General features: G+C 42.3%; 1 protein-coding gene across 2 annotated transcripts; it reads right to left on the bottom strand.

The window, feature by feature from the left end:
* Positions 1-2,901: 2,901 nt before the first annotated feature.
* Positions 2,902-20,214, bottom strand: ggctb (gamma-glutamylcyclotransferase b). 2 transcript variants are annotated; one of them, XM_084944549.1, is made up of 5 exons: positions 19,889-20,214; positions 19,665-19,810; positions 19,452-19,584; positions 8,719-8,859; positions 2,902-4,282 (listed from the first exon to the last, which is right to left on the bottom strand). In XM_084944549.1, the coding sequence occupies exons 1-5, from the start codon at positions 19,997-19,999 to the stop codon at positions 4,184-4,186; spliced, it is 630 nt and encodes a 209-aa protein (XP_084800675.1). In that variant the 5' UTR covers positions 20,000-20,214; the 3' UTR covers positions 2,902-4,183. The 2 variants fall into 2 exon arrangements, 1 of the variants encoding a protein (XP_084800675.1); XR_014801697.1 differs by having other exon boundaries at positions 4,267-5,751; positions 5,834-8,859.
* Between the last annotated feature and the right edge of the window lie 7,752 nt (positions 20,215-27,966).

Here is a 27,966-nt window from a genome sequence, read left to right as displayed (position 1 = left end):
TACGTGCTTCGGAGTTTGTACGTGTATTGGAGTTTGTACGTGCTACGGAGTTTGTACGTGCTTCGGAGTTTGTACGTGCTTCGGAGTTTGTACGTGTATTGGAGTTTGTACGTGCTACGTCTCTAGGGGCCACCGTAAATTTACTTTTATTTATTCACTCCACATAAAATGTAATAAATAAATCATATAATAGAAAAACCAACTATTTACATTTCAACTTTTAACTATTTAAAATTTCAGCTTTTTCCTTTTACACTAATTTAAAGTGAAACAACACAAAACACTGCAAACCACAACACAATTAAATATAAATTAAAATATGCAAAACAAAAAGAAGATGCACATTCTCTGTCATATGGACCTGCATGAATAAACTTTCTGAATCCTTTATCATCTGCAACTGAAAATAGCTGTGGATGATTACTATACCTTTCTAATGTGACGTTGTTGTCCCTGGCTCTCTTTCTCTCTCTCTCCCTCCTGCTCTGTTCCTGTGCTACTGCGAGTGTAACTACCGCCCCTACCCCCTCTTCCCAGTGCAAGCACAAGTTGGGGTCTGCCGGGGAACAGCTAGCGGGGCCTACGCTATCTTCGGCTGCACCAGCTACAGGGGCCTGGCTAGCTACGGGTGAATCAAGGGTGCGAAGCCGAGTCTCCAATTCAGTAATCCTGGCCTCCAGAGCTGCAAATATGCTACATTTGTTACAAGTATCATTACTGCTAAAGGAGGCCAAGGAGTAACTAAAGATCTGACACAATGAGCAGGAACGTGCAGGAGGGACAGGTGAAGAGGCCATGCTGCTAGTGAGTTGGCTACGAGCTAAGCTAGGCTAGCGATACAGTAGAGAGACAGTGAGTGAATACTTTGGCTATAACTTAGGTAGTGAGTACACAGACAGTGTGCTTTGCATCAAGCACATGAAGATTATACTATGATAAACCCCTGTTCTCTGTTTGCCATCTGAGGCGTGGGGCTGGGGGTGATGGTGCCTAGACCTGGGTATATAGAGTATATTTGGGGAGTGTGAGTGTGTGTACAGTGTTCATTTCTGTTTGTCTCCATGTTGAGCGAGTGCTGAGTATATGTATATATGTGCATGAGGGTGGGAATGCATGTTTGTGTCTGTGTGTGCCTGTTTGTCTATGTTTATGTGTCAGGTTGGGTCTTAGACTCCACCTCTCTGGGAATCTCAGGCCACACCAGATGTGAGGTTATCTCCCCATATAAATATGAGATAGCTCCCAGTTTTCTGTGACCCCAAGGCTTGGGGAGGGGCGGCCATCTGCTGTGTCTCGTTGGGGGTCGGATGAACGAGAAAAGACGAAAATAAAAAATAAAAAGCGAGCATGAGGAGACAGAACAAAAAAAAAGACTAAGGGAGAAGGCAAAACTTTAATGACATGCTACAGTGGAGAATAGATAAGGAGTGGAGAAGAAATGCTCACTGCATCACAGACAGGAAGTCCTTTAAACAAACAAACAAACAAAGAACTGTTTTATTTGTTGTTATCTATCATATGCTTGGTCCTTACTCTGAGTTTCTACCTCATTTCCCAGACTTTTAAAAAATCTGATTTAGTTCTCAGTTCAGATAAAATAATTATAGACACTATGAGTAAGAGTCAAACAGACGATCGATAACAACAAATAAAAGGCTAAATCAGGTATTCAAATGAATTCAAACTCTGTCGGTGTCCTTAGTTTATTACTGATTGATTTAAAGTAGAATATTCTTCCTCCAAACAGATTTCTATAAGACTGGAAGTTGAGGAGAAAAAGCTGAAGTTTAATGAAACACTCGTAAGTGTTTATGCTTACTTTTTTTTTTTTAAATGATTAATTTTTTGGCTTTTTTTTGGGACAGATGCAGTGACGATAGACAGTAAAGCTGAGAGAGAGAGGGGAGGACACACAGCAAAGTGCCCCGGGTTTGGCCCAGGCCAGATGCTGTCCTGCCATATGGCATATAGCTCACCCACTGAGCTAAACCAGCACTCCATTTTAATCTTTCATACAATCGAAATAAGTCATAATTACAAATAAATTACAAATTTAGATTGAGAGAACTGACCTGAGATTCACTTGGACTCGGAGGACATCGGATTCTCTTAGCCTTGTTATCTGAAGAAGAGGTGATATTATAGACACCTCTTCAGCTCTGGCAAACTTGATGTTTTGTAGAAATCATTTAACATTATTTTAAAAAATCCTCAAATTCGTTACTTAGAGGCTTGCCTTTGGCAGGCTATTCTCTACAAGCTTGTTGTCACGGTCCTGGGACCCAGTTTTGTTCTGTTTTTTTGATCATTGATTATTTTTTATCACTGTTATCACTACTAGTATTTAGGTTTATTTCTCAGTATTTCTAGCTCTCTAATTCTTTATTATGTGATTACTAGTTCTTAGGTTTTGTTATGTGGCTTCCCTGTGTTCTGTGTTGTCTACTCTGTGCCCTCCTATCCCACGTTTCAGGTTCCTATGTTCTGTCTCCCCCGGTCTCTGTTAAGTTTATGTATCTTGAGTTAAGTCGGTGTGTTTTCTGATTTACTTTGAAAGTGCGTGTCTCATGTCAGTGCTTCTAGGTTTGCTTCCCTTGTCTAGTTTAGTCTGATTTCTCCCAGCTGTGTCTCCCTCCTGTCTCCCATTCCCTGGTTACTGTGTATTTAGCCCTGTGTTTTCCTTGCCCTATGTCGCGTCGTAACCTCATAATTGCCCGTGTGGTGAAGCTAGAAACTGACATGTTTCACCAGTTTAGTTTTCTGTTTAGTAATTGCCAACAAATAAAGCTGAGGTTTTTGAGTTCACGTTTGTCTCCACGAGGCCTGCGTTTGGGTCTATCATCCTGCCTGCCTGCACACAGCTATGGCACTTGTGATCAAAGAAAGGTGTCTGTGGTGGCGGTGTGGTCCATGGCTCAACTTCAAGGGAGGGGCGGTACAGCAGGCTCAAGGGGTTCACAGTGCCATACTTCAATACCCTATAGCTTTGCAGTATGCCCAGAACACCTCGCTCAGGAGGTGGCCAGGAGGTATCCTAGTCAGATGCCCAGACCACCTCAATTGGTTCAGTTTAATGTGGAGGAGTAGCAGCTTTAGTCTAGTTCCCTCCTAAATGACTGAATTTCTCAAACTATATCTAAAGGAGAACTGAGCCACATTCTGGAGACAACAAAATGTTCACCGCTTGTATTTGCAATCGCATACTTTAGGTCACTAACCAGGCGAGGGTAGGCATGTTTATCTGTCAGGGGCCACTAGGCTGGTACGAGGGCTGAACCCAAAAGCAAACTCAATTGACTAGTGAGATACAGTGAACTTAAGTTTATTTAATCACAAGGAAAAAAGAAGGAGAACTTTGGGGGGTAGGAGACAGAGGTGAGGGTCTTAGATGTTGCAGTCACTAGAAGCAAAGGGAGAGAGGGATTAGTGAGGGAGTAGGAGGAATTGCCAGGTAATGATTAGAATGAAGAAATTACAGGTTACTGGTTAGATGAGAGACTGGGGTCCGGAGGGAGGGAGGAAATGGTGTGAGTGTCCAACAGGGTGAGAGTGAGGCAATCCAGCCAATTTGCATGATCCAGAGGTGAGTGGGGGCAGGCAGGCAGAGGGAATTTCTGTGAACGCTGTCGGAGTAGCTAGTCCATGAGCTTTTTCAGGTGAGAGGAGAGATGAATCCAGAACACGAGAATCAGCTGCAGGTGTGGTGGGTAATGATTCTGGTCAGAGGTAAAGAAAAACACAAGGAGACAGGTTATACGAAAGAAAATTTCTAAGATTTAAGTGTGCAAGAGCCAAGTTACCATCATGGGGTAGTGGATGGTCTAGCAGAGTGTGGAAGCCAACGCACATCTTAAGTACTGGACAGCTGTTTGCTGTTTGATGGCTTGCAGGTGGCCACGGCAGGTGGGGAATGGCAAACCCAGCCCTGAGGGTTGGGCCAGGATGGCCAGGCAGTAGACGTCATTATCAACTAGTAAATCAACACCATAGCATATTTATATTCAGATCTCTCTTTACCACAAGAGACCAGTAAAGCATATGCATCACTGCAGACATGGCTCCAATCCATTTGTCACTCCCCCGCTCTCCTTTCTCTTCACTTTTGACCCCCAGATACTTGAATTCCTCCATTTGGGGCAACAACTTGTCCCTAACCCCAAGAAGGCTCTCCAATCTATTCTTGCTAAGAACTTTCAAGCCCCAGACTTGAAAGTGCTAACTGGTATTCCCATTGCTTCACATTGGGCCGCAAACTGTTGCTGTACAAGCTGGATGCCACCACCTGATGAAGCCAACAGAACCACAAAAAAATAGAGATGAGATCCTGAGACAACCAGAGGGGAGGCCTTTTGCTACTTAAGACTGCCTAGAAATTTTGTTTAAAAAATTATGAACATAATCATAATCCCAACACCTGCTGGGAATGAGTCTATTGTCAGCAAGACAGACCAAGCTCTTGCTGCAGTTGCACAAGGACCAAATGGCCTTTAATAATGAGCTAGATGCCCCATACTCCCAAAGCACCTTCCATACAATGTCTCGAGGGATGCGGTCAAATCCCATAAAACACATGTAGACTGTAATCCCCATTCAAACTTGAATTTCCTCATTAGGATAAAGATCTGGTTTAGCAGTCTATGACCAGGATGACAATCACTGAATCTGAGGTTCGAATAATGGACAAACTCTTGTCTCCAGTACCCTGGCATAGACTTTTCTTCCTAGGGAGGCTGAGTAGTGTGATGCCACTGTAATTGAATCACACAAGTAACCACAACCCCTGTCTGCAAATCCAGAGGGACTGCCCTGGATCTCCAAGTGATGTTGCAGAGGTGTGTCAACCAAGATATACCTATAGTAACTCAAGGCAAATCACCTGGGGCCCTACCACTAAGGAGTTATTTAACTTCCTTACTCACCTTGGACCCATTGATCCGGAAGTTGTCTGTCTCGTCCCCAGACTATTTTTCTTCAATAGAAGGCATGTCAGTGGGACTGAGAAAAGTAGTCTTAACACCAACCAACTATATCCTTGGTTGAAGTCAGCAACCCACACTGAGAGCCTGATGGTTTGCTGGAATTGCCTCGAGGCTGACCAAAAGGCTTCTTCCATGACCTTAATGAACTCCTCCCATGAGCTAAGGCTGCATCCACATAGGAATACTAAAAATTTGTAAGGAATAACTGAAAATGTGAAAACCATGTTTGGAAAATATATAAAATATATAAAATTCCCCTCCCACCCCTGCAGGCGTTCTATCCTCCAAGCTGGGGTCCTCTACCAGAGGCCTGGGAGCTTGAGAGTCCTGCACAGTATCTTAGTTCCCAGGTCTGCGCTCTTCTGGACAGAGATCTCCAATGTTGTTCCTGGGATCTGCTGAGCACATAGTGCTCTGATTACCACCGGGACCACTGTTACCTTCACCCTCCACATGTTCTCCAACTCTTCTCTGAGCCCTTGGTATTTCTCAGGTTTCTGGTGTTCCTTCTTCCTGATGTTGCTGTCATTCAGAACCGCTACATCTATCACTACGGCCGTCTTCTTCATGGTTGGAGAAAGAGAGGAACCAGGCATGGAGCTCTGAATACAAGGCAGTACGTTTATTTACAGTGGTAAAAGGTTAACAACAGTTCAATGTGCAAAGTAGTCAGTTGTGTCCCCCTTCCCGTGCTCAAACAGTGCGTCGCAGTGAATTTTCCTTCCTCCTCCAGGTAGACTCCCATGCTTGTGATTCTCCTCCATCCCTGTTCCTAGTTGCACACAGAACAGCAAACAGTTAATCACTCATCTGGCAGGCAACACTTAACTACGCAAACGGTCTGAGAATACTACCAGGCTTAGTGCAATACTCCAGCGCTGACTGTCGTTCGGCCACACCATTAAACAGCTCTGCCTAAGATGGTGGATGATTAAAGGCAGATGTTGGCTGGATCAGTTGCAGGTCTGGCGGCTCCAGAGCGGTAGCACACCCGGGTCGGAGGTCACTCATTGCCATGTGACCTCCGTAAACAATCGCCACGGAGCCGGAGAGAAAAAGGAAAGAGAGAGGAAAACACACACAAACACAGGCAGGTCGACCGGTCGGGGAACCGTCCAACCCTGACATTCTGTTTGTCTACCACCACTATGTCCGGTTGGTTAGCCATCACTTTTTTGTCCGTCTGTATCTGGAAATCCCACAGGATCTTAGCTCGGTCATTATCCGCCTCCTTTTGGGGCGTCTCCCATTTTGAGCTCGGGACTTCCAGGTTATACTTGGCACAGATGTTCCTGTACACTATGCTGGCCACTTGGTTATGGCTTTCCATGTATGCCCTGCCTGCTAGCATCTTGCACCCTGCTGTTATGTGCTGGATTGTCTCAGGGGCATCTTTACACAGCCTGCACCTGGGGTCTTGCCTGGTGTGATAGACCCCAGCCTCTATGGATCTTGTGCTCAGAGCTTGTTCCTGTGCTGCCATGATTAGTGCCTCTGTGCTGTCTTTCAGTCCAGCTTTGTCCAGCCACTGGTAGGATTTCTGTCAGCCACCTCCTTTATCTGCCGGTGGTACATACCGTGCAGGGGCCCTTCCTTCCATGATACTTCCTCCTCTTGCTCCTCTTTCTTGGGTTTCTGCTGCCTGAGGTATTCACTGAGCACACGTTTGGTTGGGTTGATCTTCCTGATGTATTCATGGATGTTCCCTGCCTCATCCTGGACTGTGGTGCTGATGCTCACTAGTCCTCGGCCTCCTTCCTTCCGCTTAGCATACAGCCTCAGGGTGCTGGACTTGGGGTGAAACCCTCCATGCATGGTAAGGAGTTTCCTGGTCTAAGAAGTCCTGGACTAGGGACTCTTGTTAATTATCTCACTGAGGGGGTTCAGGCCTATGCAGAACAGCAGTGGGGACAGAGCATCTCCTTGATAGATCCCACACTTGATGGTGACTCATGCTATGGGCTTGAAGTTTTGGGTCTCTATTGTTGTACGCCACATCCCCATTGAGTTCCTGATGAAGGCTCTTAGGGTCCTGTTGATCTTGTATATTTCTAGGCATTCCAGGATCCATGTGTGGCACATTGAGTCAATCAATCCAGGCAGTGCACAGGTTGGTCAGCCTGGTCTTGCAGTCTGGGCTGACTGCTCAGTCTGCCAGTAGCTGGTGTTTTGCGCCTCTGGTATTCTTGCCCATCCTTTTCTGTGCCCCACTCATGTATTGACCCATGTGCCTGTTCATCTTAGCCGCTATGATGCCTGACAGGAGCTTCCACGTGGTGCTGAGGCAGGTTATTGGCCAGTAGTTGGATGGGACTGGTCCCTTCTGGGGGTCCTTGAGGATCAGGACGCTCTGACCTTCAGTTAGCCATTCCAGGTGTCCCTCGTCAACTAGCAGCTGGTTCAGTTGTGCTGCTAGATGCTCATGGAGTGCAGTCATCTTATTCAGCCAGTAGGCATGAATCATGTTGGGGCCTGGTGCTGTCCAACTCTTCATACTGGAGACCCTTTATTGTCTTCTACTGTGATGGTTACTGGTCCCTGTTCAGGGAGCTTGCTGTGGTCTGCCCTCAGATCCACTAGCCACTGAGCAATGCTGTTATGGGTTGCATGCTTCTCCCATATTCTCTTCCAGTATTGTTCTGCCTCCAGCCTTGGTGGTGCTGTTCTCATATTGTTCCCCTGCTACTGAGAGTACACCTTGACTGGTTCTGGAGAACAGCTGGTTTATTCTCCTGCCTTCGATCTCTCTTGTGTACCTCTTCAAACAGCTGGCCAAGGCTTTGAGTCTTTGCTTGGCAGTTTCCGGCATCTCAGGTATGGGCAGCTTGCTGTACTTCTTAGGCACCTTCTTTGTTGCACCTTTCTGCAGCTCTAGTTTCTGTGTGCATGTGCGTGTGTGTGTGTGTAATTGTTTTGCACTATAATTTACTCATAAAAGAGTTCATTTAAAAAAATCAATTTTCATGCATTTTTTATAAATAATTTTTCCTTCATCCTTTATTCTATAGTAAGAAATATATAAATACCATGAGAGATAAAATATGTACTAAACATACACTTTACTCAAAGTTCTTTCCTTTTCTTTTATATATAGAATATATTTGGTAGAAAAGATTGTGGTCAAATGCTTCAAAAATAATTTGATAATAACACATCTCAATATAATGTCAGAAAGGCAGCTTTCCTGGTAACACTGTCGGATATCTACACACAATCTCAGGCAGCACCTGGCACAATGTTTCCCACAACACCAACATCTATCTCACTGAGTATGAAGAATGTGAAATATGAGACGAAAGTTTCTGTGTAATTCCATATGTATCCTTTTGAAGACCGACTGTCATCCATCCATTTTCTTAAACACTTCTCCAACTATAGAATTATTCCTTAGTCTCTGGACTTTTTGTACTGAAATATATCTTCACCATAACACATGAAGGTAAAACTGTTTACATAAAATAAATAAATGTAATATTGTTTCTTAAGGAATATTGTAAGTTTTCATTAAATCCAAATTAGACGACAAAGTCATTAATATTCTATTGTACCTGTGGCTGACAATGGAGCATAGTAGAATCATAAACTATGCTCCTATAATTAAGGTTAACCATTAGGTGAAGCAGCTAATTAAGGCACAACATGCTTAAATACAGTGTTATAATCAATAAAGTATTTGCTAAGGTAAAAAGTGGACCTGGTTTACATTGGATAATCAGGCATCATTAGGACGATGGTTGACCTTTTCTTTGGCTCTTCGTCTGGCTCGCTCCAGTTCAGCCATCATGGGTAGGGGACCCTCATACATGTTGGTCTTGATTGCTCGAAGTTTCTCCTGGTAGTCTTTTGGCAAGCCGTTCTGTTCTGCTCCCATTACAATCACCTGCAGTCATTGATGAGAATATATTTGTTATAACCATGACAGCAGCCACAAATGTCAGTTGTCAACTGTCTTCAGTGTAATAAAGCAAGAGTGAGCTTCCTATAACTTTTGGAATTTTTAGGTATACCCATTGACCTGTTTGTAACACAAATATCTAATCAGCTAATCACAGGCACACGGACACAATCTCAATGTCAACACAATCTTATGAAGTTCTAACCACGCATTTGAATGAGAAAGAAAGGTGATTTAAGGAAGTTTGACTATGTCATGGTTGTTTGGACGGGCTGGAGTTTTCCAGAGATGGCTAATCTACTGGAATTTGTCAGCACAACCATTAGTGATGTGCAATACCACTGATTTCCTTTCCGATCCAATACCAAGTAAAATTCTGTACAAAAATTTAATGTGTCATTGTATTTCATAATACAGTATATAATTGTATTATGAAATTGTAATAACAGGGCTTCATAATGATTAGACAACATCAGACTACTTGTTGTTATTGCTTAATAATTCAGAATTATCGTAAAGAAATAAAAATCCTGAAGTTGTGTGCTAGTTGAACATGTTGCCTGCAGCACTAAAGGACTCCGCCAGAGGCGTCTGTCTCGCCCTAGCAGCACCTGTCATGTCACCTCAACATAAGCTCATCATATTCTGTGATGTGATTTAGTCTGAGGTGTTTGACGAGGTTAATGGTCTTGCCACATGTATCGCAAACCGCGTCTTGGCTGTTTGTGGAGGTAAAAGACCTCCACACATGACTCCGTTTACGCTCAGCCATTGTTGTGAGTGCACACGCCAAGGGGCTGCGACACATTCGCATATGACTATGAAAGGCATAAGAGGAAGTAGTTCCTTCCAATTTAGACGATCTGAATGAAATAGTTTCTTTCCACTGTGTTCCTGTTAATGAAAATCTACAAATTTACCCCAAAGTACTAAAATATCAATATTTTAATATGAGAATCGATTCTAGAACATAAATTACTTGTATTGGAAGAATCGATATTTCAATATCAATCCGCACACCACTAACAACCATCTGCACCGTTCACAAGAATGGACCAAAAAAGAGAAGATATCCTGGGAGTGGTAGTTCTAGGTGTAAAATGCTTTATTGATGCCAGAGGTCAGAGGAGAATGGGCAAATTGGGTTGAGCTGATCAGAAGGCACCAGTAACTCAAACAACCACTTATTACAGCCGTGGCCCTGTGAAATAAAAAATGTCACTTTAGGGCCCAACACGTTAATATTGCAAACCACGCTACGCCTAAAAATACTGTGCATGAATCAATATTTAACCTAAAGAGATGTTTTTGATTGTGTGAAAGACTGACGAGATGTGTGCAGGCCATCGTTGCATTTTAATATTCTTTTCATAACACTATTATATTTTCTATTTTTACTAACATTGATTGGTACTTTACACCACACACAAATGAAATGCATCTGAACTTTTTAGATGGAAGTAAATTTAAAAATTGTATTTATAAAATTGAATACATTTTTTTTTACTTTACTCTTTTATTTATAATATTAAGTATTGGCAAATATAACTTAAATAAGCCATTGGAAATGAATTATAGCCAACTACAATACGTCTCTGTTCTGAGTCCTAGTGAAACTCAAATAGGCTTTAAATAAATTTAGCTTACTGAAAGCTCTCAACACCTGCAAAAATTACATGCAGAGTGCAAAATATAAGCAGAGCAGTACACACTTCTTCAAATATCAGTGGGCTGGTTCAGTGTCAGGAAGATGGGAGTGAGACAGCTTAGCGTGAGCCAGAGGTTTGATCTGTTTGGCCTGTAAGCAGGTCGACAGACAAGTGATTTAGTATACATATGTACATGTTGGCTAAAATAACACAAACATGTTGTGTTCTGATAGAAATAAGATAAGCTAATACATATTACGAAGGTCAAGAAGTTTCTTTCATGTGGACTTCGCTATGAGTTTAATTTCCAGCTGTCTCAGTTTTCATGTTTTTTTTTTTTTCAGATGACAGGTTAATAATTTACATTAAAAAAAACGAAAATAAAAGGAAAGGAAACAAAATGCACTATTTGACTGTTTTAATGTTTTCTAGGGTCCCTGTCAGTCTCAGGGCCTTAGAATCTATCACGTTTCTCCCCAAGGTATTCAGATTAGCATCTTTGAACCTACAAAACGTTGAACCTTAAGCAGATGGGCTACAGCGGCAAAACATCACACCAGCTGCTGTTCAGGTAAATACAACTGAGGCTGCAACTTGGACAAGCTCACCGACAGTGTTGGGGAGTAACGGAGTACATGTACCAGCGTTACGTATTTAAAATACAAAATATGAGTAACTGTATTCCGTTACAGTTGAAATTAACGGATTGCACGGCGGTATTTTCCTGTTTCATATGTTCGGCTATGCTCTCTTTTCTGATAATTCCACGCTGTTGGAAACCCAAACAGAACACACATTAAGAGGCTCTAATGTCTGTGTCTCAATCTCGCGGCACATGTCACCCCTACTTGCGACCCGCATAATGACGTGAAGAAATATTTTTAAAAATTATTGTTCAAAAATTATTTAACATGAAGGCAATAGGCAGAGTGTTACAGGCGTAGCCCTAATGAATGCAGCCTCATGGGCAGTGTAGTCCAGTTGTAAGTAAGCTATTAAGACTCGACTGTACACTGTGTTCGTGTTTTCCTCTGAAACATTAAGCTCCGTTGGAGCAGCCTTTCAACGCCTCTCTCCGTCTCTCGCTAGCAAAGTTGACCCAGACAACAAAGTAAAGCTAGTTTTCAGCTACGAGCCCGACACGAACCCGACGTATTAGCCAGAGGTCCCTTTACTACGGTTCGGAGCCGCGGACCTGTTTTATATATGCGCGGAATAGTTTTCTATACGAAATCGCTGCAAAAAGTGCAGCCTTACCTAATGTCCACCTACTGTTACTCATTTATATTAAGATTTAAACATCTAGTTGGTATTGGTATGGAGAGTAACCTCGTAATAGTAATAAATCACATTCATGTAGTTGTAAAAAGCATGATAATAAATTAAGTAATCCAAAGTATTCAGAATACGTTACTCTCGTTGAGTAACGTAACGGAATACATTACAAAATACATTTTGGGGCCTGTAATCTCTAATCTGTAGTGGAATACATTTAAAAGTAACCTTCCCAACACTGCTCACCAAAACTGGACAAAATAATACTGGAAAAAAACAGGAGGGTCACAATTAGGCCTCGTATCATCAGTTCAGGCTGCTAGTGTTGCAAAGGCATGCACTGTTTCTGGCTTCCTCTTTGAACACAGTTGTTTCGGTTTCTTAAGTAGAGTGGGATATTTGTATCATGGATCTGCAGTCGATAAACACTCTGAGTAATGTGAAAGAACGTTTCCAGCACATTTTTGAATCTACATCACAGTGAGTTGACGCTTGTATAAACAGAAAAGGGGGTCCAAACAAGTACTGGCAAGGTGTACCTAACAACATGACTGAGTATATGTCAAGCTTTTTATCAAAGAAACAAAAAAATGCTTTGTTAAATGTATTTTTTAAACATATTTTTCCCAGCTGTTTCATAAATAAATTAGGGTATGATCTGCAGTGTTTAATTAAGTTGAATCTGCCTTGAACTAAGGTTTCCCAGCAGAACTTTGCAAAGAGATAAGTGATGTTGTTGACTTCACGAGTCAGTGTGGTGATGCATGCTCAGTAATCCAGGTAAGGATATTCCAGAAGGAGTTTCTGTTCACTTGGATCATTGTTTTAGTATTACCACCAGTGTGTTAGAATTCAAAGATGACAGTAAATTTGAGAATGCCCTGTAGTTCAACAGATACAAGAACAAGCAGAACAGAGGGAACAATGTAGGTGACACACTGTAGAAGACAAAGGTATCAAAACAAAGGCATGCTGTTAGGCATGTTTGGAGCGCTCGTATGTGCTGAGGAACAGTCTAGCATTTTAGCTCACAAGCTGTGAGATCTGTAAAACATAGCAAAGCAATGTGTGTCCTAATTGTTTCACATAGTCAGGTGATGAGTGGGGGTAGCAAACGAATCCCTTTTCCAGATGAACCACAGAGAGAGAAATGGATACAAGTAAATATATAACCTGAAAGTAATTCATTGTAAATTCTGTATGTGGTTGAGTTTTACAACGCTGGCTTTGTTTAAATATATATTTTTAAGTGAGACGTGTTGAAATAAAGGTTTACTAGTCAAATAGTCATTAACCCTTTAAGACCTACCATAGAACCAAGTCCACCAGAGCTTATATTATATTTTTACATGCTGTGGAGCCATTTTTGGGAGCATTTCAAGTTGCTATACATCAATACAACCATTATAGCCCAAATCTTAATAATATGTATGCATTAAGTGCATAGTAATTACATAAATTGCAAAAAAGTGCAATAAACTACAAAAAAATTGAAAATCGTTTTTGTTTTTTTAACATATATTTCTAGTTAGAGAAGTTTAAGAGGCTTATCCCTCAAAACTGTAAATACAAAAAAGTTGCACAAAATAGTTTCCCACCACAGGAAATTTATTTTAAGTGTCTTCATAGTTTTATTTTTGAAATACACCAATTTTTATATATTGCAGGAAAAATGAAAATAAATATTATAGTGCAAATTTGCAAAAAAGCAGCATATGCATCAAAATAAACTATTTCCAGCGGTGCAATATGAGTTCTAAGCATCGCAGAAATGACACAGAAAGTCATAAAGTCAAAGATAACTTTTAAAAACACCAGTATAGGCTCATAAGGCCCTGATGGTAAAAAAACTACATTTCCGCGAAAATGACGCCACTTCCGGTTTCGGGCAGGTAAAGGCGGACATGCGAAAGTTCGCTCTGACGTCTATTCCAATGTAGGAAGTGTTACGAACAGCTGATCGGATCGGCAAAGCGTGTTTCTGGAATATTATGTTTTTGTTGCTGCAAGTGCTTTTTATGCAGTTTTTGCAAAGCTATATGTGGAAGGAAACTGTGACCGAGGACAAGCTGATGGCATAAGATGTAAGTACAACTCCTCCGGTTTCATATGCAAAAAAAATTATTGCGCTAGCTTACGTGGTTGCAGTGCTACCGGGATTTAAAAATACTTATGCAAAACAGAGCGTGCCCGCTCCGACCGGTTTTAAAGGGTTAAGAACATGACTTTAAATCCTAGAACCACCTCGTTTTTAATGATTAAAGCAATAAACATACAAGAAAGAATAAGTGTGTGGATAGCTGATACTAAATATGTTTAGCTAGGACTTATATATACAGTAAACTTTTCATTGTTGCTAAGTTGCTGATTCAGCTTAATGATCATTTTGGAGGATGAAGAACCTTTCATAAAAAAGCGTGACGTATAATTCCCTCTTGCCCCTCTGGGCTGTCTTTATCCTTCACACTCGGGTCCTGTGCAATTTGTTGTTCTGGACAGAAATCATAACTGTTGTTCCTAGGAACAACAGCTAGCCCCCTAGTCACTCGCCTAGCTTGGGAATTACTGCACCGAGTTCTCTGATTACCACTGGGACCACTTTGCCTTCACCTGCCATGTCTTCTTCTTCTTCTCTCGGTCTTTAATATTTCTCAATTTTTTTTGTCTTTTTTCCTGATATCGCTATCATTCGGTATAGCTGCATCGATCACTACGGCCGTCTTCTTCTGCTTGTCTACCACCACTATGTCCGGTTGGTTAGCCACCACCATTTTGTCCGTTTGTATCTGGAAGTCCCACAGGATCTTAGCTCGGTCATTCTCCACCACCCTAGGGGGCGTCTCCCATTTTGACCTCGGGTCTTCCAGGTTATACTCGGCACAGATGTTCCTGTACACTATGCCGGCCACTTGGTTAATGGTGTTCCATGTATGCCCTGCCTGCTAGCATCTTGCACCCTGCTGTTATGTGCTGGATTGTCTCAGGGGCATCTTTACACAGCCTGCACCTGGGGTCTTGCCTGGTGTGATAGACCCCAGCCTCTATGGATCTTGTGCTCAGAGCTTGTTCCTGTGCTGCCATGATTAGTGCCTCTGTGCTGTCTTTCAGTCCAGCTTTGTCCAGCCACTGGTAGGATTTCTGTCAGCCACCTCCTTTATCTGCCGGTGGTACATACCGTGCAGGGGCCCTTCCTTCCATGATACTTCCTCCTCTTGCTCCTCTTTCTCTGGTTCCTGCTGCCTGATGTATTCACTAAGCACACACAGTTGTGGCCATCTTCCTGATGTACTCATGGATGTTCGTTGTCTCATCCTGGACAGTGGTTCTGACACTCACCAGTCCTCGGCCTCCTTTCTTTTGCTTAGCGTACAGCCTCAGGGTGGTGGATTTAGGGTAGAACGCTCCATGCCTGATAAGGAAACTTCCTTGTCTTGATGTCAGTGGCTTCTATCACCTCCTTTGGCCAACTTAGCAAGGTACCTGATCACCAGCAGGATATAGGTATTGATTGCCTGCATGTTGTTCTTCCTATTCATCTCACTCCTCCAGACTTGCCTGACCCTCAGCAGGGTCTGACGGTCAGGCCTGTGGGATTGCCAGGTACCTGTAGCTGTCCTTGTTGTCTGCAATGTTGCCTTCTGGTAGTGCAATCGCCCCAGTTCGGACTACCGTCCCTCTCTTTGTTACCATTCAACTACATTTCTCCAGTCCGAATGACATTCTGATGTCATTGCTTTAGATCCTAGTGGAGTGGATCAGTGAATTGTTGTCTCGTTCACTCTTGGTATACAGCTTGATGTCATCCATGTACAGGAGGTGGCTGACAATTGCTCCATTCCGTAGTCGGTATCCGTAGCCAGTCTTGTTGATGATCTCACTGAGGATGTTCAGGCCTATGCAGAACAGCAGTGGGGACAGAGCATCTCCTTGGTAGATCCCACACTTGATGGTGACTCATGCTATGGGCTTGAAGTTGGCCTCTAGTGTTGTACGCCACATCCCCATTGAGTTCCTGATGAAGGCTCTCAGGGTCCTGTTGATCTTGTATAGTTCTGGGCATTCCAGGATCCAGCTGTGGGGCATTGCGTCATAGGCCTTCTTGTAATCAATCCAGGCAGTGCACAGGTTGGTCAGCCTGGTCTTGCAGTCTCGGATGCCTGCTCTGTCTACCAGTAGCTGGTGTTTCATTCCTCTGGTATTTTTGCTAATGTGCCCCACTCATGTATTGAGTCATGCGTTTCTTCATCTTAGCCGCTATGATGCTTGACAGGAACTTCCATGCGGTGCTGGCACAGGTTATTGGCCGGCAATTGGACGGGACCAGTCCCTTCTGGGGGTCCTTGGGGATCAGGACTGTCCGGCCTTCAGTTAGCCATTCTGGGTGTCTCTCATTGGCCAGCAGCTGGTTCATTTTTGGTGCCAGACGCTCATGGAGTGCAGTAAGCTTCTTTAGCCAGTAGGTGTTAGGGCTGGGCCATATCATACCGTTCACGGTAATACCGGTATAATGTTGGGCAATGATAAGAAAATGAAATATCGCGATAGAATATGAGGAAAACGTGCATGCGTAGTGCCTTTGTTTTCATACGCACATGGCGGAAAAAGCATGGCAGCGACGGAGAATGAGAAGGACGAAAGCGGATCATTGAATGAAACGGATGAACCAGAACTGGTTTGTAAAAATGCTGCAGCTTCAGTGGTGTGGAACTGGTTTAGCTTTCGTCCGTCAGATACACAACAAAGCACTATTTTTGGTAGAGCATGCTAGCGGGCCGTCGTTATTACCGTGTTTTTGGAAAATACGGCACACTTAAAATCAATCCTTTGATTTTTCTGAAAATCGACAGGGCCCCTTATAATCCTGTGTGCCTTGTGTATGAACTCTGGTTGTGTTTACTGACCTTGAACTGATTTTATGTACACGGCGCTCGAAAATCTGTCAAATGTTTTAGTACGACTTTGCTAAGCTACGAAGCCGCACCGCTTGATGGATTGTCGGAGCGTTACGGCTATCGTAGGCAGGAGCCTCGCGGAGTGATACGTACTGTGCTTCAACATAATATTACCGTATTGTGTGTGTATAACCTCATTTTAAGTTGTGTGGATGTTATACATGGTTATGCTGAGGATATGTCGGCCAGTCTCCACTGGAAATGGCTTTTGGTTAAACTGTCGGACAGGAATTTGCATTTGCACTGTTACATTTTTATATAACTTTAATGCACATAAAAAACAGCTGCTTGTTTAAGTGAAAATACATTGATGGGTTTTTTTGCACTAATAAAGTTGTGGAGTTGTAAAGTATTTTGTCTCGTGTCAATTATATCGTCAGTTATATCGTTATTGCAAATTTTCAAATGTGTATCGTGATAAATATTTTTGGTCATATCGCCCTGCTCTAGTATGCGTGAATCATTTTGGGGTCTTGTGCTGTCCAAGTCTTCATATTGGAGACTCTTTCTTGGATGTCTGCCACTGTGATGGTTACTGGTCCCTGTTCAGGGAGCTTGCTGTGGTCTGCTCTTAGATTGACTAGCCCCTGAGTTGCTGTTATGAGTTGCATCCTTCTTCCATATGCTCTTCTAGTATTGCTCCATCTCAACCAATGTTAGAGCTGCTGTTCTCATTTTGTTCCCCTGCCACTGAGAGTACACCTTGGATGGTTCAGCGGAAAACATCTGGTTTATTCTCCTGCCTTTGATCTCTCTGGTATTCCCCTTCAAACGCCTGGCCAAGGCTGTGAGTCTTTGCTCGGCAGTTTCCAAGGTCTCAGGTATGGGCAGCTTGCTGTACTTCTTAGGCACCCCTTCTTCATTACACCTTTCTGGAGCTCTGACAGTTGATAGTTCCCTCCTTACTACCTTGATCTCCTTCTCCATGGAGGGCACTGCTGCTGTGGTGTAGATCAGCTTGTTGGTTTAGGTGATGGTTGCAGTAGGGTTTGTCCGTAATGCTGCATTCAAATCTTCTAGTAGCACTTCTGAGGGTGCTTCACTTACTCTTGTTAACCACCTACCGATGGTCAAGGTTTCCTGCTTTGCCATGAATCCTATCTTTTAGGCAAGCTGCTCTTGCACTCAACATTCCTTCTGACAAACCAGATGCTTAGTACCCAATCTTGGTTGGAGCTGATGATATCTCCCCACTGACCTGAAGCCCTTGGTCCCCCTTGCTGCAGCATTTGTATTTTACTTCATCGATCTCGAGTTGGGATAGCAGTTCCTTTCTCTGTGTGTGAATGTGTGTGTGAATGGGTGGATGACTGGACATGTAAAGCGCTTTGGGGTCCTTAGGGACTAGTAAAGCGCTATATAAATACAGGCCATTTACCATTTAATGTTGTAACACTGAGCTACTAGTTGTTTCACCATCATCTGGATGTTGGGTATTGAAGATTTCATAGGTCCCACATTATCTTCATGTCTCAGTAAGCTTCTTTTTAGACATGCTAGTGCTGTCAGAAAACGTTCTTATTTTCTCCTTTATAGCTTTTAAAAAAAAATCTCATCAGCATCACATAAGTTGAGTTTCTTTTGAAAACGGGATTGTGTCTTTCTATCAGTTATATAAATGGGGTGGACAATGCATTCAAATTGCATTATCTTTTGATATAAGGCAATATAACAGGACAAATCACAGTCTTAACAGTTATGATAAAATTGTATCAACACATCTCAGGTTTCCTGATTTCGGTTTCCGGATATCGTGTGATATTAAACTCCACTAATTTAAGCTACATATACATAAACTGGCATCTGAGTGAATGTTTTTAATACTGCTGATAAAATTATGAAACGACCCAAAATAACAGTAAATGTACCTTCCTTACAGTAAGTGAAATGAGTGTAAGTTGTTACCGTGTACCATAAAGAGGCATTGTTCTTGAGATCCTATAAATAACAAATCAGTATGTCACACAGTCACAGTGACTAGAGCATGAAAACAGATTTTACAAATGAATGTGGAAAAAGAATATCAATTTAATGTCACTTTTTAAAACTTCTGATTAAAATTAAACAAGGGATTAGCCATTAGCCGTTTCTTCCAATTGCTTAGCAGTTAGCTTTGTGTTTACCATTAAATTCTTACTTTTGTTAGTTTTTTTTTTAAATTTTCAAATCAGTTTAGTTTTATTTTGTTTCCACAGAACATTTGCTTTATCATTTCTTCGTTTTAGTTCACATCTAGTTATATTGTATATTGTAATCATTAAAATTTCAAAACAAAATACATAAATATTAGACACTCCCACTGATATACCAGTCTCACAAACACACAAATACCTTCCATGCCTAATATGACCATATTTGACAAAGACGTTAAAGACATTTCCTATATTTTTCATTTGTCCAAGTTCATTTTGAAAGTATGGCATGTTGTTTTATTTAGTGTTCTGTAATTTTCTGTTTTAAAAAATCAGTTAACTTTAACATCTTAGTTTCTAAACATACAAATAAAAATGAAAAAAGGTTTTTGCTTTGTAGTTGTTAGTATTTTTTATGGGATTTACTGACATCAGAGAGAAAAAAATGCATCAGTATAATGGTGAACATTTTTTTTTTAAATTGGACTTTCTGTGATTTCAAAAATATTTTTCTCTGCTCCTGCATCACACTGAAACACTCACAATCATAACTACAGTCAGCATCTCACCTTTAGGTACTGTGGTGATGGTGGAGCATACACACAGCTGTTCATTATGTAGGTGCGACAGTTGAGGTCCTGGCCTTTTGTCTTCACCGATAACTCCACAGGACTGTACGCTCCTAATGTCACGTTCTCCTGACTAAGTGTGTAAACAAATGTTACACGTCACGTTGACCAGGAGGACACTGAATAAAATCTATGAGAAAAAAACAACTTTACCTGTCAAGAGACTCTAGGTCAGACACGTTCATCCTCCACACCACACCCCACACCTCGTCTCCAGGGCTGTGCTCTATGGTGGCAACACCTCCATGCCATCGGTCACTAGCAAGGCCTTTGTGGTTCCCAAAAACCAGTTTATAGTCCTGAAAAGTGACAAAAGGAAGGAATAATTAAATGTGTTCATATGGGAGAGCTTCCCCTTTTTTCACAGCACATCATACCTTGAGCCTGGCTACACAGTGTACTGTCGCAGAGGGATTCTTGAGCTGAAGACGTTCCTTTAGCAGGTTACTGCCATATGCAAAGTACAGGAAAGTGTGGTTATCCTCCATGTTGTCATCAGTCTCTGTCAGGAGGAAAATTAGAACCAGATGGACTGATGGAAAGAAAATTATGCACAGTCACAGAATAAAGCAACACTGGCAGAGGTGAAGAGCAGAGGTGAGCCAGTTTTGTGGAGGTGCAGCATGCAGAGGTGAGAACGCGTCAGCTGCAGAGTGACAGGAATGAAGTGCTGGCCTTCCAGCACCCACACACTATTCTTATGTTAATCCTGTGTACAGCCACTGAGCTCTATTCAGCTCACAATACACGGTTTGCCTCGTGTGTTGAGCCAACAGTACTGAGCCAGGCACACACACACACACCCACACACACACAAACACACACACACACACACACACACACACACACACACACACACACACACACACACAAACACACACACACAAACACAAACACATAGACACACAAACACACACACACAAACACAAACAAACACACACACAAACACACACACACACAAACACACACACACAAACACACACACACAAACACACACACACACACACATAGACACACACACACAAACACACACACGCACACACAAACAAACACACACACACAAACACACAAACACACAAACACACACAAACACAGACAAACAAACAGGTGTTTCCAGCTCCCGAGTGTAAGTGTAGTAATAAATTGCTCACAGCCAATAGGAAACCTTATGTTATTATGAATTTGTTACAGTAACAGGTTATAACCATTTGGAACCAGCTCTCTGTTTAAAACGTCAGTCTCTGATCCTGTGAGTATTACCCAGTAAGCAGTACAAAGCTTGGATGGAGACTCCGCATGTCGAGCCTGCTTCCACTCAAGCTGTGTTTGCCAGGGCATGTCCACTCAGTCACACCCACTACCACCACTCTCCTCTAAATCCGTCCACTTGTCGTTACTAACCGAGTTAAGATTTAGTGCCCTTCGTTTTTAGATTTAGATTTGATGTTCTCTTACTCAACAACTTAATCTGTCTGTGCTTCTCTCTTCCCCTCCTCGACGTCTACGTCACCCTATTTTAAGTCAAACCATGTGAAAGGTTACAAACATTAAAATCACTTCATTACAATGGACACATTTTCTTCTTTTTTGTGTCAAAGTACTTGCAGCCAGTCTCACACTAACAGACACTAATCTGCCAGGTCAAAGGTAAGTAATATCAGCACACACAGACATCAGACAAAAAACACAGAGCGACACAGAGAAGAGAGACAAAAACACAGAGCGACACAGAGAAGAGAGACAAAAGCACAGAGCGACACAGAGAAGAGAGACAAAAAACACAGAGCGACACAGAGAAGAGAGACAAAAACACAGAGCGACACAGAGAAGAGAGACAAAAACACAGAGCGACACAGAGAAGAGAGACAAAAGCACAGAGCGACACAGAGAAGAGAGACAAAAGCACAGAGCGACACAGAGAAGAGAGACAAAACACAGAGCGACACAGAGAAGAGAGACAAAACACAGAGGGACACAGAGAAGAGAGACAAAACACAGAGCGACACAGAGAAGAGAGACAAAACACAGAGCGACACAGAGAAGAGAGACAAAAACACAGAGCGACACAGAGAAGAGAGACAAAAACACAGAGCGACACAGAGAAGAGAGACAAAAGCACAGAGCGACACAGAGAAGAGAGACAAAACACAGAGGGACACAGAGAAGAGAGACAAAACACAGAGCGACACAGAGAAGAGAGACAAAAACACAGAGCGACACAGAGAAGAGAGACAAAAACACAGAGCGACACAGAGAAGAGAGACAAAACACAGAGCGACACAGAGAAGAGAGACAAAACACAGAGCGACACAGAGAAGAGAGACAAAACACAGAGCGACACAGAGAAGAGAGACAAAACACAGAGCGACACAGAGAAGAGAGACAAAACACAGAGCGACACAGAGAAGAGAGACAAAACACAGAGCGACACAGAGAAGAGAGACAAAAACACAGAGCGACACAGAGAAGAGAGACAAAACACAGAGCGACACAGAGGGGTAAATCACATGAAGACGAGGCACTCAGGACAAGCGAGAAAGGGAAACGCTAAAGGAAACTAAAGAACCTAAAATAAACCTGAGATAAACACCATAGATAGATTAATATGTCCAGAACACAAAACACTGGGTCAAAGACTGAACCATGACACCAGCTCTGGCTGAAGAACTTACAAGCCCCGAGGCTGATGTCGTCATAATCCTTTAGCTTTTGAGTTTCGGACTCTTGTTTATGATAAGGTGTTCTCTTTTTAGTTTGTAATGTTGTTTATTATTTATATTTTGATTTTAAGGTCTTACAGTTTTGATTATGTTGTTATGTTTTCATTCATCTGGCTCACTGTTAACCCTGATTTGTCAGGGGCTTCGGTTATCCTGCTCTCTCTCTCTCTCTGTCCTGCTATCTGTGTTTTGCCTCGGGCCCTTTGGTGGACTCATCACACGTTCTGCCCTTGATTGTGCGCACCTGTGAGGTTCCCTGTGTTCCTGATCACCTGGCTGATTAGACCACTAGAACGACTGCTCTAAGATCGCCTTTTGTGTGGAGCTGTTTCACGACCGGGCTCTTAAGTTGATTCACCGTGTAGTGACAAAGTCTACTCGTATAATAGATTAATAATAAACTTTTCCTCGTTCCTCGTTCATGGCTCAGGGCTGTTAAAAGTTACATTACTGAGGCACAATGAGGATTTAGCATTACACAGGAAAGAGAGCTGACAAAACTCAAACATTAACACACTATCACATGAATACACTGTCATTCAACACAAAAAAGTTTGTCAGAGATGGTCACGGTACGATGGATAGAGGAATCCACTCAGAATGGCACTTTGTTGTTGCATGAGAACACAATCAGTAAAATACAGTTTGTGTTGTTGTGTTTGGGGGGCAAAAGGCTAAGAACATGCAAACATGGTACAGAGTTTGCTAGCTGTGATCATCCTCACTGTCTGTGAGCAACACTTCACCTGTTGCTTCAGTTTGATATGTGTGAGCTTTAATGGCTGTAAACCATCTGCTTTCTTCTTTTTACATCTGTACATTGTCACGGTACTGTGTGACCCAGTATGTGGGTTTTAATGTATTATTTTGCATTCATATGTGTTCTAGTTTCAGTTTGGCTCATCTAGCTAATTTCCAGGTTGCTGTTTAGTCCTTTGTTTCTTAAATTCCTTTTGTCATCTCCCCCTGTACTCAGTCTCCGTGGTTCATGCATCTGCCTGTCATGTGTCATGTCTGTGTGGCTCTTGTTGTCAAGTTTGTGTAATGTCTATGTCTCCGTGTTTCCTGTTTTATTTTGAAAGAGTCTGGTGTCCTTTGTTCATTGCATTTAGTCTTACTCTCCCCTGTGTTGTCATTATGTTTCATTCTAGTCAGCTGTGTCCTCATGTGTCTCCACTTCCCCTGATCACCTCATGTGTGTATTTAAGTCCTCAGGCTTCCTGTGTTCGTGGTCGTGTCGTCTGATTCACCCACCCTGTTATTCTAGCTGCATGTCACTATTCTAGCCTGCAAGATATCAGCCCCAAATAAAGGCTTGCTTTGAGTTTAGCAAAAGTTCTGCCTCCTGCATCTGTGTCCGCACCTGGGTCCTCCAAACACTCTCCACACGGTAGTGATGGGCAGATGAAGCTTCATGAAGCACTGAAGCTTTTCATCCAATTGGTTCACACCAGCGCAAAGCGTCTTGAAGCTTCATTTGCTCTAGTAGGACATCTACTAGACGTAAAAATATTAGTTGGCATGAATTTGAAGAGTGTGGCCTTTTGCACACAGCCTGTAAATGTCAACAACAAAAGGAGTGTGTAAAACATGTATATTGTAGTGATGGCAGTATACTGTGTATATTTATACTGGCAGTATGGAAAATGATCATTTGGAAATGCTTAAAATGGAAATGATCATTTACTGTGAGGTGAGGTGTGGTTGGGGTGTGGACAGTGGTTGTGCTTTTGTAACGTTGAGGTATGGACAGCTACACACTGAGGCCTCAGTCCTGCCTGTTCACATTTTATTCAGTAAAAACTAAATTTTCTCTGCTTTTATGGCCTTTTTAGTGGGGAGAACATAGCTAGGATTTAATGATTTAACAAATCTTTTAAATCCTTTGTCCTCCACAATGCTAAATGGCTGGGAGTCCTCAATCACCATGCTAACCAGGTCTTCATCTATTTGAGATTGTTCTCCTGAGGAAAGACAATAAAGACAAAGCACAAATATAAATATCACACACGTAACTTATTACAGTTGTATAATATTGTTATATCATTTAGTAACATTACTGCATGCTATATTATCATTGCATTTGATGGCTCACCTGGTCTTGCTCCACAATCGGTGTTCCCCTTATTCTCATGCAAAGCTCTGTAGTGCCTAAGCATGGATGAGGTGTTGTTGTTATATCCCAGCTCCCTGGCACATAGCAAACACTCCACCTTGTACAAAGGTAAAGCTGCTTAACATAAATTGTATTGCACCGTCAGTATTATGAAAATACATCTTCTGTAGAAATTTACATACCTTGTTGGGAGATATAAGATCAAAATGTTCCCACACAGGGGAGGACATCCTCCTCTTCTTAGCTGGCTCCATTCTCTCCTGACTTTCTCTCCTCACTCTCATAAACCTCCAAACTGTCTCCAAACTCTCACTAACCGCAACTCTCCATCAAACACCTACATTTTGAATGAAGTCTGAGGGGTTTATATCGCTGTCATAGCTCGCGGCAAAGTTCGAACCACTTCATGAACCAGTCACGTGGTACAGCCGGGCAGCGAGGCTTCGGACGTCATCATTTTCAGCTCCTCCCATAAATGAAGCAAGCAACGATACGCGCATACAGAACGTCACATCACTACCACACGGTCAGGGGGGCTGACCGTGGCATACATACAACGGAAGTAAATAACCCTTCAGTCAGGACGGTGATATTAGCAATATTCCCTATTAATCCTTTCAGTCAAGCCTGTAAGTTACTGATAAACGCACGATTTAAATGATCAAATATGTCATTTGGGCAGTCTGGGTAATTCTTTTTTATATTTTTATTTATTGTCCAGAACATTCCATAATTTCTTCTAAAAATTTAGAAATAACCTCTATTCACAAGAAACCATTTACTGGGTATTAATCATTAATACTGGATAGTTTCAAGAATGTTACTTGTTTACTCAGGAGCCAATCATTTATTGTGTTGTGGCCGTCAGAGCTGTCCAGCCACTCTTTCTCTCTCTGTGGATTCCCTGGCAGCATGGCTGCTTACTCACTCAGCTGGCTCTCTGGCTGGCACACCTTTCAACCACTTGCAATATTTAAACAGCAGCTCCACTTCTCTCCAGGTCTTTATATTTGCTGTTGCTGTACACAGCACTGTCTCACATCTTCTGTTACCTCTCTTTGTGTTATCTAGTCTGTTAATCAGTTATTTCTGTGCTCTACAAACCTGAACTATGAGGCTGAATTTGAGGCTTAGTGAGGTAACTTCAGGCCTAGAAGAGTGTGATGCCGAGCTAAGCATATAGTACAAGTTTTCATTGTTTATGTTTAAATCACCATATGTTGAATGCATATACTAATATGTGGAAGGTTATGTTCATTGAAGCGATCAACAAATATATAGGCCACTGCCTAATCATTTCTTTAGAAAATAGCTTCCCTGTTCAATGCACAGATAGTAGCATCACCTACCATCAAGAGATCAGCAAGCTACAGTGGGGCAAAAAAGTATTTAGTCAGCCACCGATTGTGCAAGTTCCCCCACCTAAAATGATGACAGAGGTCAGTAATTTGCACCAGAGGTACACTTCAACTGTGAGAGACAGAATGTGAAAAAAAAATCCATGAATCCACATGGTAGGATTTGTAAAGAATTTATTCGTAAATCAGGGTGGAAAATAAGTATTTGGTCAATAACAAAAATACAACTCAATACTTTGTAACATAACCTTTGTTGGCAATAACAGAGGTCAAACGTTTACTATAGGTCTTTACCAGGTTTGCACACACAGTAGCTGGTATTTTGGCCCATTCCTCCATGCAGATCTTCTCGAGAGCAGTGATGTTTTGGGGCTGTCGCCGAGCAACACGGACTTTCAACTCCCGCCACAGATTTTCTATGGGGTTGAGGTCTGGAGACTGGCTAGGCCACTCCAGGACTTTCAAATGCTTCTTACGGAGCCACTCCTTTGTTGCCCGTGCGGTGTGTTTTGGATCATTGTCATGTTGGAAGACCCAGCCTCGTTTCATCTTCAAAGTCCTCACTGATGGAAGGAGGTTTTGGCTCAAAATCTCACGATACATGGCCCCATTCATTCTGTCCTTAACACGGATCAGTCGTCCTGTCCCCTTGGCAGAAAAACAGCCCCATAGCATGATGTTTCCACCCCCATGCTTCACAGTAGGTATGGTGTTCTTGGGATGCAACTCAGTATTCTTCTTCCTCCAAACACGACGAGTTGAGTTTATACCAAAAAGTTCTACTTTGGTTTCATCTGACCACATGACATTCTCCCAATCCTCTGCTGTATCATCCATGTGCTCTCTGGCAAACTTCAGACGGGCCTGGACATGCACTGGCTTCAGCAGCAGAACACGTCTGGCACTGCGGGATTTGATTCCCTGCCGTTGTAGTGTGTTACTGATGGTGGCCTTTGTTACTGTGGTCCCAGCTCTCTGCAGGTCATTCACCAGGTCCCCCTGTGTGGTTCTGGGATCTTTGCTCACCGTTCTCATGATCATTTTGACCCCACGGGATGAGATCTTGCGTGGAGCCCCAGATCGAGGGAGATTATCAGTGGTCTTGTATGTCTTCCATTTTCTGATGATTGCTCCCACAGTTGATTTTTTCACACCAAGCTGCTTGCCTATTGTAGATTCACTCTTCCCAGTCTGGTTCAGGTCTACAATACTTTTCCTGGTGTCCTTCGAAAGCTCTTTGGTCTTGGCCATGGCGGAGTTTGGAGTCTGACTGTTTGAGGCTGTGGACAGGTGTCTTTTATACAGATGATGAGTTCAAACAGGTGCCATTCATACAGGTAACGAGTGGGGGACAGAAAAGCTTCTTACAGAAGACGTTACAGGTCTGTGAGAGCCAGAGATTTTCCTTGTTTGAGGTGACCAAATACTTTTCCACCCTGATTTACGAATAAATTCTTTACAAATCCTACCATGTGGATTCATGGATTTTTTTTTCACATTCTGTCTCTCACAGTTGGAGTGTACCTCTGGTGGAAATTACTGACCTCTGTCATCATTTTAAGTGGGGGAACTTGCACAATCGGTGGCTGACTAAATACTTTTTTGCCCCACTGTAAATGGGCCAGATTTACTAATGAAAATGGATTAGCATTAATAGTGTTCTAGAGTCAGTTGAAACTCTAGCATTAAATGTAGCTGGTTGAGGCAACAATGAGTCCTGTTAGAGAATTAGGATCACAGGTATCTGTTGAATTGCTTCTTCATCGAAATGGAGCAGCAGGATGTACATGCAGAACTGCAAATAGGATATACATACGTGTGAACAGAGAAAACTGTAGCATGTGCTAGTTAAGCACTGCCCTCCAGAAATCATGAAATAGTCAGGGAAAATAAATAAATAAATAACTAATATTAAAAGGCTCAAATACTTGTTTCAAATGGAAATTCATTTATAACTTTTTCTAAATGCATTTTTCTGGATTTTTTTTGGTTATTGTTCTGTAATTAACTGGCCCATAGCTGTGAAACTGGACATGAGTTCTTGATTCTATGGAGATTAACAGTAATCCAGAAATTTACAAATTTGTCCCAGGGACATCGTGTAAATGTTGTCCCAGGGACATCGTGTAAATGTTGTCCCAGGGACATCGTGTAAATGTTGTCCCTGGGACATCGTGTAAATGTTGTCCCAGGGACATCGTGTAAATGTTGTCCCAGGGACATCGTGTAAATGTTGTCCCTGGGACATCGTTTAAATGTTG

The sequence above is a fragment of the Perissodus microlepis genome, chromosome 11 (genome assembly GCF_051167445.1).
Source record: "Perissodus microlepis isolate ML-2025 ecotype Zambia chromosome 11, ASM5116744v1, whole genome shotgun sequence".
Classification (NCBI taxonomy): domain Eukaryota; kingdom Metazoa; phylum Chordata; class Actinopteri; order Cichliformes; family Cichlidae; genus Perissodus; species Perissodus microlepis.
Note: the sequence above shows the minus strand (reverse complement) of the source record. Positions and strands in the feature narration are given on the sequence as shown.

What these genes read in the sequence shown, in the direction of transcription:
- ggctb (XM_084944549.1), bottom strand. Translation starts at nt 19,999, where the DNA reads ATGGAGGATAACCACACTTTCCTGTACTTTGCATATGGCAGTAACCTG. An exon ending in CATCACCACAGTACCTAAAG is followed by an intron (nt 8,860 to 19,451) that starts GTGAGATGCTGA and finishes CAATGACTGCAG; the next exon opens with GTGATTGTAATGGGAGCAGA. An exon ending in GACGAAGAGCCAAAGAAAAG is followed by an intron (nt 4,283 to 8,718) that starts GTCAACCATCGT and finishes TGGCTTCATCAG; the next exon opens with GTGGTGGCATCCAGCTTGTA.